A 12,169-nucleotide genomic window follows, 5' to 3' on the forward strand; every position below is an offset into this window, starting at 1 on the left:
AGGGAAATATAAAGAGACAGACAGAGTGAGAGAGAGACAAAGAGAGTGAGAGAGAAAAGGAGGAGGTAGAAAAAGGATTGGATGAATGAGAACAGAGAGAGAGAGAGAGAGAGAGGTGGGGTGGGCCAAATGTGTTGTGATTGGTCGTGTTTTGACATTGTCGTTTTGAAGGGCGTGTCCACAATCGGGGTCAATGGGTGGGGGTGGTAGGAGGGGGGGGGGGGGGGGGAGTAGAAAGAGGGATGGAGAGAGAAGGAATGGAGGGAAGGGAGGAGTACAATTGGTCATGGGGCGTGCAGTCAGTTGGCAAGAGTCCAGGTGAGGGGATTAAAAACAAAAAAAGAGAGAGAGGGGGGAAGAGCAGGAGAAAGAGGAGAGGGGGGGGAGAGAGGAGAGAGAGAGAGAGGGAGAGAAGGAGAGAGAAAAAGAAAAAAGGAAGTAAAAAAACAAGGTCAGTATACACAAAGAAATGTAGTGCTTCAGACAGTAGAACTGGCTAAATTAAAATGCACTGTCACTATGGGAACGCTAAGAGAAACAGAAAAGAGAAGATTAACAATGAAATAACAGAAAAGGCAGAGACAATATGTACTTTGGATTTAGACATTCCCTTAACTTAAGTTGTACTCGAATGCTTCAACTAGTTCGTAGTTTTAAACTCATTAAAACCCACCTCCCCACCCCACCGTAAAACAATTAAAATCATCCCGTACATCAAGTGTAATGAGTTCCATAAATTACATTTACATGATAAAATAGAATATTCAGCTTAATAAAAAAATATATATATGTAAATGATGACTACAATAATAACACTGTAAACTAAGCAGTAAGTTGACTAAGAAAAGTAATATTGTCTCTCCAGCAACTCAAGAATGATTGAACTAAAATGGGACAAAAATGAAGATATGAAAATGGTAGATAAAAAGAAGTTAGTTTCTGGATTTAAAACAAAAACGTTTTTTTTTTTTTTTTTTTTCTGGGTAAAAATTCACAGTGAACGAAGTGGCAGTGAGGAAAATGCAGCAGGCTCGGTCAAACACGAGGAGATCTGAGAGAGAGGGAGGGGGGGGGGGGGGGGCAGGTCTAGAGGGGCCCTCAGTTTGAACAGAGGACACACAGGAGGAGGACTCTGGCTTTGCTCGGTCTCTACCTCCGTCACACGGCCTAGAGCTGAGAGAGAGAGAGGGAGGGGGGGGGGGGGGGGGGGGGAGACAGGAGGGGACCAGGAGGCCATACTGGCCTCTACACAGGAAGTGGATGAGGCTGTGGGGGTTACAGTGTGGGACTACACTGTCGTCCTGTGTGACCGAGTCACGTCGGCGCAGTCGCGATACTGACCTCTGGGTTCAGGTTGCTGACCAATAGGACGCTGTGGCCCCCAGCGCCCAGCCCTGATAGGCCGAGGCGACTGGCAGCCGCTGCGGCAGCCGCCACGCCCCCGTGGCCGACGCCCAGCTGGGCCAGGGCTCCGGGCATCCCAGGCATGGACAGACCTGACACACACACAGAGAATCACAATACATTCTAGAGCACATCTACAAAAAATGCATAGACTTAGCTAAAACACATTCATTCAGATTCAAATACAAATAAATTATGCGATATAAATAGTTGTATCACTAGGGGGTGGGGAAGGGTGGGAATGGGGGCGGGCTGGTGTGAGAAGGGGGCGGGGCCAATGTGAGATGGGGGCGTGGCCAATGTGAGATGGGGGCAGGCTGGTGTGAGAAGGGGTTGGGGCCAATGTGAGATGGGGGGCGGGGCTGATGCGAGATGGGGGCGGGGACTGACCTGCTGCTGCCTGCTGGATGGCGAAGGCTGGAGGGAAATGGGCTCCTCCATAGGGAGAGGCTGAGATAATACCTGGAGCACCTGGGAAAAGATGGGAGGGAGGAGCGCGCCCAGGAGAGAGAGACGGGGAGGAGAACATGAAGGAACAGGGAAGATGGGAGGAGGGAGACGGGTGGAGGGAGACAGATTCAAAAAGGAGAAAGAAAAGAACTTATCAACATCAACAGGCTTTCCACTGTGGGCAATGTGTGTGAGAGCAGGTGTGCGTGCGAGTGTGTGTACACGTTTGGGAGCCAGTGTGTGTGTGTGCGTTTGGGAGCCAGTGTGTGTGTGTGTGGTACCGAAGGCGGCAGCCATGGCCTGGTGGTCTATGGAGGGCTGGGTGTCTCCTGTGGGCAGGTCTGGTCTGGTGTAGTCCCGGCTCTTGTCGTTGTTGTAGCGCACGTTGAGGCTGGTGAGCTTGGAGAAGCTGATCCTCAGGGTGCAGCACGCGTTGTAGATGTTCTGGCCGTCCAGAGACTGAACACACACACAAGGCAGGCACATTTAGTACTTAAGTTATATTGTGAATGTGTGTGTGGAGTTATATAGTGTGTGTGTGTGGAGTTATATAGTGAGAGTGAGGAGTGGGTGTGACAGTTAGTGGGTGCGTGTGTGTACATGTCTTTACTAGTGTGTACGCGTTCATTTGAGTGCGAGTTAAAGGGACCGTTCGCCTCAAATCCAAAACACATTTTCCCTCTTGCCGAACTGCACCCACCAACCGTATCACGGCACAGGAGAGAAGCGTAACTCTCCTCATGAACCAGACCGTGGTCATACGGCTGGCGGGTCACAGTTCAGTGGACAGAAAATAGTTCCTACATAAACTGGTCCCAACCAGGTCTGGTGGATTCTCTTGAGTGATCACGATGGAGGCATTGCAGTTCAGTTGATCACATGCATCTTTGGGTGCTTTGTGCACCATAGGTCCATCAAGTTTTTTATTCTAGAGAAGGCTTCCCCACGACAGCTCCCAAACTCAGAATCTCACACCAAAACAAGCTAGCTAGAGAAACCGCACGACAGGCGAAAGGAGAAAGATTTATTTTGTGGGAGAACTTTCCCCTTCGAGCAGAGGGCAGTAGGTATGTTTAGACAGTGTCTCAGTTAACGTTCATACCAGTTTGGAGTGCTGTGCAGTCATGCCATCAGCGTACTGGACCAGGGCCTGGAACTGGTTGTTCTTGGTGAAGGTGATGATCTTCAGAACGGTGCCAAACTTGGAGAAGATCTGGAGGTGAAGAAAACGTTGGCGTGGCCGTGAGAGACGAAGAACAATTGTTACAGTGTTGGTGTGTGAATGAAGTAGACACTGAGTGACATGGTGAAAGAGACAGACAAAAAGAGAGTGAGAGAGAGCGTGACAGAGCGACAGTCCATAAGCGTGACAGACTGAATGACAGTGTGTGTGTGTGTGTGTCAGACTCAGGGACAGTGTGTGTGTGTGTGACAGGGACAGTGTGTGTGTGTGTGAGTGACAGACTGAGGGACGGTGTGTGTGTGTGTGAGTGACAGACTGAGGGACGGTGTGTGTGTGTGTGAGTGACAGACTGAGGGACGGTGTGTGTGTGTGTGACAGGGACAGTGTGTGTGTGTGTGAGTGACAGACTGAGGGACGGTGTGTGTGTGTGTGACAGGGACAGTGTGTGTGTGTGTGTGTCAGACTCAGGGACAGTGTGTGTGTGTGTGACAGGGACAGTGTGTGTGTGTGTGAGTGACAGACTGAGGGACAGTGTGTGTGTGTGTGACAGGGACAGTGTGTGTGTGTGTGAGTGACAGACTGAGGGACAGTGTGTGTGTGTGTGACAGGGACAGTGTGTGTGTGTGTGAGTGACAGGGACAGTGTGTGTGACAGGGACAGTGTGTGTGTGTGTCAGACCGAGGGACAGTGTGTGAGTACTTGTGTCAGACTGAGGGACGGTGTGTGCGTGAGAGACACTCAGTGACGGGGGGGTGTGTGTGTGCGTGTACCTGATGCAGCACGTCCAGGGTGACGGGGTAGAAGAGGTTCTCCACGATGACCCTCAGCACGGGGCTCTGGGAGCCCATGGCCCCTATCCCCCCCATGGCCGCCCCTTCCCCCGGCATGGGCATCCCCCCCATGCCCCCGCTCTGCACCGCGTTGACCGCCTGCAGCGCCGCCTGGGCCCGCTGGGACAGACAAACACACACAAAAACCTGAGCATAACATCATTCCAAAGCGACTTTAGCCCTTTTCCAGAATGATCCGGCCTGCAGCTCTCTGGGAACAGTCCACCCGTATGAAGTCACGGAGCTTGTTTAAGCAGCGCTGCGTCCGGCCTGCCCTGAGACTTCAGCAGGGGTCCCACAGCTGAGAGTTCACCACCAGCAGAAGCTGCGTCTGACCAGTGATATGGGGTATGACGTGTGTTTGATGGTGGTCGTCTTGGGTATCGTGTGCGATGTAGGGGGGCGATGTAGGGGTATTCAGTGTCATGTATCCGTTTGATGTGGAGGTGGTCTGGTGCGTCAGACACGGACGGTCTTGGCTGTGGATGTTCTGTGTGTGTGTGTGTGTTTGTGTGAGAGAACATACCACTTGGTTGGGGGAGTTGTCGGTCTTCAGCTCCTTGTGTGTGGAGTACTGCATGTAGACAGGGTGGTTCCTGATGACTGGAGTCACTGATGAATAGTAACTAACCATGGTCTGGGCACACTCCTCGCTGTTCAGCTCCAGGAAGGCCTTCACACACACACACACACACACACACACACACACACGCGTCAGTACTGCAACAAACTCAGCAAAAGACCCTTGATTACCTTCCGTTAAAATGTCATGAAAGCTGCATATTCACTTCCTAATAGCAGAACCCTGCTCTTTCTGTCTCTAACATCTTGCGCTTATCTCTCTCCATCACCCTACAGCCCAGGGAGACCCGCCTACCTGCTTGTATCTCCCTCCATCACCCTACAGCCCAGGGAGACCCATCGACCTGCTTGTACCTCCCTCCATCACTCTACAGCCCAGGGAAACCTTTCTACCTGCTTGTATCTCCATCACTCTACAGCCCAGGGAGACCTGTCTACCTGCTTGTATCTCCCTCCATCACTCTACAGCAGACGTGCCGCCTACCTGGTTCTTCCCCTTCAGCATCAGCAGGTTGGTGACCTTGCCGAAGGGCAGGCCCAGGCTGATGACCTCGGCCTCGTTGATGTCGTTGGGCAGCTTGCGCACGTGGATGACGCGCGACGGGACCCCGGGGCTCCGGGTGTCCCCTTTGAACTTTTTGCTGTCGTTGCCATTGGCTGGGGGAGAAGGAGGGGGAAAAGGCAGTCAATAACGGCTGCACGGAAGGTCACATTTCTCACCGTCTTTCTCCGTCACACACACACACACACGCACACACAATTGACCCATGGCATACCTGAGCTCATGATATAGGGCCCGTTGGATATGCAGGAAGAAAACAGCTCGTCGGATCCCCTCTGCAGAGAGAGAAAACACCGTCGAGGTGACTCATGATTAAAACAGTGGGCCAGGAGGGGGACATGGTTCTCCAATTGCACAGGGCTTGTATAACAAGCACAGGGGGGTTCTATTACACACACACACACACACACACACACACACAGGGAAGATGTAGGACACACACAGAGCCCCTGGAACAGCAGGTGGGTGTAGAGTGCAGGACAATGCCCACAGCTCCAGCCTGCTCCAGCTGGCTGCCGGGTTTTCACGAAGGCCCACTCAAGACACAGGCCCGACTCCCTCCCCTGGTCACGGGGGCCTCTCACGAGGCAGGTGTCCCCCGTCAGCCTATCACGTGTGGGCCGGGCCCAGTCGGCAGGATGGCGGAACGCGGGGAGCCGCGAGGCCGGCCCAAAGCAACAGCCCTGTCCTGTGATAGAGAGCCAGGTGATTCTGCCCTAGCCTTTGGGTGGGAGGAGTGGGGGGGGGGGGTGGGGGGGGGGGGGGGGGGGCGAGAGAGGAAAACAAAAACCAGAACGAGAGATACGGGGGAGGAGGGGAAAGAACGTGACGAGGGAGGGCGTGACAGAAGACAAGTCAGCTCTTCGTGAGTCAGATATCTCTTCTTACCCCCCCCCCCCCTCCCTCCAGTGGGCAGCAGCAGGGTTTATAGAGCTGCTGGGAGTGCAGCAGTCTGTCTGCAGGAGTGGGGGGGGGGGGGGGGGGGGGGGGGAAGCAGTCACAAGGACTGAAGCTCTGCCGCGGAAGCCCTCGACCGCCTCCCACAATGGAGGTCCTGTTTGCCCCGAGACTGGGGGCCCATTGTTACCCGGGAGAGGCGCGAGCGCACGCGGGGGCCATATGGAGACCCTCCGCCGGGACTCTGGAACCTTCCGCTGGCTCGAGGCCGAGCGGGGGTGCAGCCCCGGCTGGCCATTCCCACTCCACGCGGTCTAGCGGCTCCAGGTGAGAACGCCTGTTGCTGCCCCGACTCTATTGTACTGTGAGGTGCTCTGGCGCCGGAGGGGGGGGGAAACAGGCATGTGCGGGGAGGATAACACAGCGTTGCCATGGGGACACAACATTGACTGTAACAGCGGTAGGTCTATATAAAACCTCTATTGGAGTCCAGATTTCTGCCTCAAGAGAGGCAGCCAGCTTAACAAAGTCTATAGGAAAACAATTCGGCGGCTTGGCCAATAACCAACACTGCAATCTTGGGCTGCAGAGCCAGGAGAGCTCGTCCAGGTTCTGGGTCTATTCTCCCCCTCACCCGAGCCCTCGCAAAGCTCCTGGTGAGCGTGGTCATTTTCTAAAGTGCCGATGAAGACGGGGGACCATAAGACTAGCAGCTGCTCTCTCGGTGTGTCCGTCATCTGGACGCGAGCCTGCGTCCTTAAGTGGAAGCTTTTGGGGCCGGTCTATCGTCTGGACTCTTGGGCCTGTTTCCTCCCAAAGACTGCGGGCCATTGTTCCACATCAGCACTCCACCATCCCCCTCACTTCCTGGTTCTAATTATATCTACCACAGGGGCCCGGCCAGGGCAGAGAGAGGAGGGGGGGGGGGGGGGGGGGGGGGGGGCAGAGCAAAGCACGACAAGCAGTTGTGGTTTGAAAATGGTGGGGTTTGAGGCGGAAAGGAAGACTTTGAGCCAGTGCTGATGACTAAACCTGGGGAGAGAGGGGTGGGGTGGTGGTGGTGGTGGGGGGGGGGAGCAGTGAGCGCGAGAGAGAGATGCCATCGTTAAAAGACATGACAACCAGAACAGGCCCGGCCCTATAAACCTGTCTTACAAGTACTCACTCCCCCCCGGATCCTTTGTTTGAACAGAGAGCCGGCAGGACGCGCAATAGCTCCGGATCCTAAAGGAACCACGGGACACACAATGGCTGCTCCCCCGCCCCGGGACTAACAAACACCTTCCTTTCATCGAAAACCATTGATCTCTTCTATCCTGGTACTTGATACTGTAGGGGCTGAGGTATTGCCCACAGGGCCGTATTTGAGTTAATCACCTCACTGGGGTTCGAAGAGCTCCACTGGAACGGGGGAAAAGGAGAGGTTTAATGTATCCTCCGGCCCAGCTCTCTGGTCAAAAGAAGCCTGGGGAGTTTGCAGGTAGAGACATGTTCTGCTGGGTCGCACAGCCGTAGCTAAAGGGGGAGGGGGGGGGGGGGGGGGGGGGAGACTGGTGGGGCGGATCGGTGGGGGGGGGGAGGTCTGGAATGTGACCGCGGCATTCCAGACACTCCGCCCAGACGGAATAATTACAGATTCCAGTGAGGCAGAGCTGCGGAACTCCAGACCCCCGACGCATCACGGGCAAAACCTCTCGCTTAGCGAGGAGCAACAGCCGAAAGCTGGAAAAGCGGGAGGGGGCCAAATGAAGAGAGCGCTCGTCTCAGGCCGGCCTCCCCTGCATCGCGGGGGTGACCTACATGATCGCTAGCTCCGCTCTGAAGATAACCACGGTCAGAAAGAGAATGCCGCCGTTTGGGTTCTGGGTGAAGCGCTCGACTGTTGCAGTGTATTGATAGGCAGGGGGGGGGGGCGTGTTATTCCTCTGGGCGTGTGTTTACATTAGAGAACAGAGACCTTTGACCGGGAGGATGACGCGGAGTGTTGGGTTACAGCCCGAAAGCCTGTTTAGTGACATGGCTATAGCGTGCTCGCACACACAAACTACTTTTGTTCATTAACTTAAGATGATGCACTGAGCCTAATAGAAGGAATATCTCTATATACAATTAGTGATGCGTCTCAATGGAATAGGATACTGCGTTCATGTTGAAAACAGTAACGCTGTGTGATCACAGTCCCTTTCAGTGTGATTTGACTCGACGGGTCATAAAAGTGAACAGGAACCGTCAACAACAGGAAGTTGTATTACACAACCAACGTCTAGCCGGCCACAGGGCCCTCATTTCCAGACGCCAAATGGAATTATTCATCCATAAAAACTCCATAAAACCCCCCAAAAGTAATCTTGTCGTGTCTGGACAGAGCCCTTTGGCAGAGTGCACAGTGTGGATCCAGACACGTGTTGAGTGAGCGCTCGTTCCCACACTTGGCCGGGAAGGGTTCGCCCGGAACGCCAGACAGACGCAGACATGTTTCCCCGTCCCCAGCGCCCGGTTTAACATCCCTGCCGGTGGCTATCATACACATTTACATTTAGTCATTTAGCAGACGCTCTTATCCAGAGCGACTTACAGTAAGTACAGTGACACCCCCCTCGAGGCAAGTAGGGGGAAGTGCCTTGCCCAAGGACACAACATCATGTGGCACGGCGGGGAATTGATCCGGCAACCTTCTAATTACTAGCCCGACTCCCTCACCGCTCAGCCATCTGACTCCCTTTAATACACCTCGACCGGGGGAGCGTGCGCCCACGGGGCAGAACGCCACATCAAACCCCCGTGCCTCCCTTCGCACAAAAGAAGACTTCTTTTTAGAGCAAGTCCCTTCGCGAAAATGTTGACTTGAGGTCCATTCCTGTTTTTCTGCGTGCAATAGTCCGTTTATACTAGCTGGCCTATTGTGGACTCCCGCATGCATTACATTTAGGACGCACAATAAATAAATGACTGCTTACCTTGGTGCCAACTGATATGTCATGAACGCTGCTGTGAAAAAAGAGAGACGGTTCATTATTATTTCACGTGCGACATCAGGAGAACGTACACCAGTTCATGCTTTCTATGCACTTCCAAAACCAAGAGACAGGACTTCAAGTAGGTACAGACAAACCGTTCAAACAGGTTTGACTGACTTGAGACTTTATCTGACTGAGCTGAACATGCTTGGCCATCAACCCCGAGCAACCAGGAAGCTACACATACAAAAAAACACTACCGTTCAGACGGGAAGTAAGCACTGTTAAAACAGCACTATCAATCTCTCCTACACTCATTTCCTTGTTTAGGACTCCCTAGTTGGGGGACATGACCAGGCTAGAGAACACCTCAAGAGGAGCCTGGGCAAACATGGCCAGACACCAAGGAGCATCTGAATGACTTTGAACAGTATCTCAACAGAACAGAGTTTCGAACATGGCCATATGTATTATTTTGCTGCGGTGTTCCATAAAAACAAAGAAAGGAAAACTTACTCAATCTCAGTGACGTAACCGGCTCCCAGAGGGTACAGATCAGTGTCTAGTCGGCTGCAGGGAGACATGGAAGTCAAAATAGTGAGAAACACGATCGGCTCAACACAACACCCGCCTAAATAATTGAGTTGCGTCCCTTTTTAATCTGCATTGAAAAAAACAGCAAGCAAACCAACAGGTGTGGGCGTAACAGACCGACCTGGCTGGTTGATTTTCACTTTTGTAAAATAAAGTGTGTTACCCAACTAGCTTTAAAGTGTGTTACCCAACTAGCTTTAAAAAGGCTATGTGTGACCATTAACAACTCGTTCACCCAGTCATGGTTTCGTAGGTTAAATTAGCAGAGAACAGTGATCTCCAGCCCTTCGCCAAACACTCGGGGGCCAGAATGCGGAAATGAGACGGCGATCCAGCAAATTCTCCTTTGTGAGATTGAAACTCAAAAAAGTTTACTCCGGTTTATGTGCGCGATCTTTACAAAGCCCCCATGCGATAAAAAAAATTTCTGTGGCTTTTACGTGTCGATTTTAGTCAAAAACTGAAGTGAACTGAATTGACGTGAATATTTTAGAAGAGTAATTCACGCGTTGTGGATCGGTCTATTTCCTGGATGGGAGTCACTTGGACTTGATCTCAGTGTCGTGTGGCTACGCATCTCTCCACATCCTAAAAAGCTCCGCAGATCTACTCATTGTTGGGTGGACGGTGTTAACTTTAAACAGACATTGCTATACAACTAACACATTCGTACATATTTTCAACTTACTAAAATTGTCATAGAATCTCATTGATCAAACGATAAGAAGTTTTTGAGATACATGCGTACAACGCGACTTGACCGAGGCGACCGCGGGGTACCACTGAAGATAGTTAATAGTTCCCCCTGATCCACAAATTTCTTTAATTAATCTATAAATATGGCCTGATCGGTTACATTGATCGTGCCCAATATCATAACAAGTAAACTAACAGTTAAGTCACTGAAGTACATCAACTGGTTAAAAAACTTGGGAGCTTTTCACGACGTGGAAGAACCCGCAAGACATTAACTTTCGTTGGATGCTAGCTAGTAGTAGCACTAACGACATCCTTGCTAGCACACCCTAGCTACACAAGCGAACTCATCGGAAAGGGGTGAAACGTATACAACAAACTTCACATTCGTTCCTCTAACTAATTATCATTTAATAAAATAAACGGGGATCAGCGAGTGAATCGAGAAAACACATTTGAAACCCTCACAAGACAACCACAAAGTAGTTGTGACCACGATCCAGGGAATACTCCGACCCCGTGAAAACAAGAACCCTTCCACCAACTGTTGAATCCATCGAAACAGTTAGAGCTCCAACTCTACATTCTTCATCTCCATTTTTTTTTAAACATAAACCACACACTGATATAAATGACCGAATGCTTGCATGCATATTGCTTTGATCTAAAGTCGAAAATTGCTGTCTTTGTTATCTTAAGACTGGCTCTTTCTCACTTACCCGTCCATTGCACAATACAATCTGCAGGTCTGGGGAAGGAAGGTACCAGAGCGCCAGTTTTGCTTGGCTTTCTCAGGACGTACAAAATGGCTGCAAACACACGGAGGCGGACGCTGATTGGTCCACCTACGTCCAAGAGAACCAAAAAGGCGGGCCTTGACACCTTTTAGTGGATTGTATTGGGTAATACGCACATCAGTTTAGCAGGAACTTCAATAGAAAGCGACTGAAAAGGGGGTGAGACTGAAAGTACTCCAAGCGAAACTTGGAACTGCTTGTTCACTAGGAAATGTCTCTTTATTTACCAACACTTGTTTAATCCGTTTAAAGAGTTTCAGTGAGAACGTATTTTAAGTTTGGGACTCGCATGGCATTCAATGATCCAAGTGCAGTGTTACTACTGCAGCTACAAGCTATTTGTTTATTTTGCTCAGAATTCCTACCGCATTTTTTGGATAAAGTACACCTAATTTGCCAGCAGGTGGCAGTATTTTACTGTTAAGTAAACCTCCAGTCTGCTAAAAAAAAAAGTATTTTCCACATTTATTTGATTTTAACAAGCATAGTCAGTAGCCATAGAAATAGTTGAAGTTTTTATGTCTATTGGACACGTGTGCTACTGAGGGGCATAGGTTTGTTTTCAAATGTGAATGGACAGCTTTTTGATGTATGAATGTATGAATGTATTAAATGTATGTCTGAGGATGCGGCGGGGGAAACAGACTGGACTCAGGATATAAGAGGCAGAGACCACGTTGTCAGTTTGATAGCTCATGAGCCCAGATATTTTTCTCGTGCGAACACAACAGCCACCCCGGGGTGAGATGTCCGCCAAAACAATAAACCAGGTTGGTGAGACCCGTCCAGCACCAAAAAACCTGTCTGCTTAACCGGTCAGGTCCTAAAAGCCCCGCACATTAACCTTCCCCTTTCAACCTTTCAGGCTAGACATCTCCCACAATTGACCAATAACACTCGAACTTGTGTAAACCAACCCCCCCACCCCCCCAGCGTTACAATACTTTCCTCAATAAAAAGTGGGTGGACACATATCCCCATGTATAATGAAACCTACGTCTATTGTGCAACTTATCCATGAAAAACATTTAATGTGCATGTCCGAAACCTAAAAGCTTTGTGTGTGTGTTGACCAATGTGCGTGACCCTTGATCAACCCCAACTCAAAGACGTAGAGATTCCGCCGGCAGACTGGGGCGTAAATCAACTCATTTTCACCATGTTGACTTCCGCAGGAGAGGAGAGACATTCTGTTTCTGGAAACGCCATCGCTCAAT

At 51.0% G+C, this 12,169-nt stretch overlaps 1 protein-coding gene across 5 annotated transcripts; it reads right to left on the reverse strand.

Moving 5' to 3' along the window:
• Nucleotides 1–47: 47 nt before the first annotated feature.
• On the reverse strand, nucleotides 48–10,931 carry LOC124465413 (polypyrimidine tract-binding protein 1-like). Of its 5 annotated transcripts, none has more exons than XM_047017183.1 (11): nucleotides 10,875–10,931; nucleotides 9,382–9,435; nucleotides 8,866–8,896; nucleotides 5,226–5,286; nucleotides 4,934–5,106; nucleotides 4,394–4,540; nucleotides 3,808–3,987; nucleotides 2,957–3,067; nucleotides 2,136–2,313; nucleotides 1,795–1,866; nucleotides 48–1,496 (listed from the first exon to the last, which is right to left on the reverse strand). In XM_047017183.1, the coding sequence occupies exons 1-11, from the start codon at nucleotides 10,880–10,882 to the stop codon at nucleotides 1,315–1,317; spliced, it is 1,197 nt and encodes a 398-aa protein (XP_046873139.1). In that variant the 5' UTR covers nucleotides 10,883–10,931; the 3' UTR covers nucleotides 48–1,314. The 5 variants fall into 5 exon arrangements, with proteins under 5 accessions (XP_046873139.1, XP_046873135.1, XP_046873137.1 ...); XM_047017179.1 differs by having other exon boundaries at nucleotides 1,795–1,875; XM_047017181.1 differs by having other exon boundaries at nucleotides 1,795–1,875; nucleotides 8,866–8,893; nucleotides 10,875–10,930.
• Nucleotides 10,932–12,169: the final 1,238 nt, after the last annotated feature.

This window comes from Hypomesus transpacificus, unplaced genomic scaffold, assembly GCF_021917145.1.
Source record: "Hypomesus transpacificus isolate Combined female unplaced genomic scaffold, fHypTra1 scaffold_491, whole genome shotgun sequence".
Lineage (NCBI taxonomy): Eukaryota > Metazoa > Chordata > Actinopteri > Osmeriformes > Osmeridae > Hypomesus > Hypomesus transpacificus.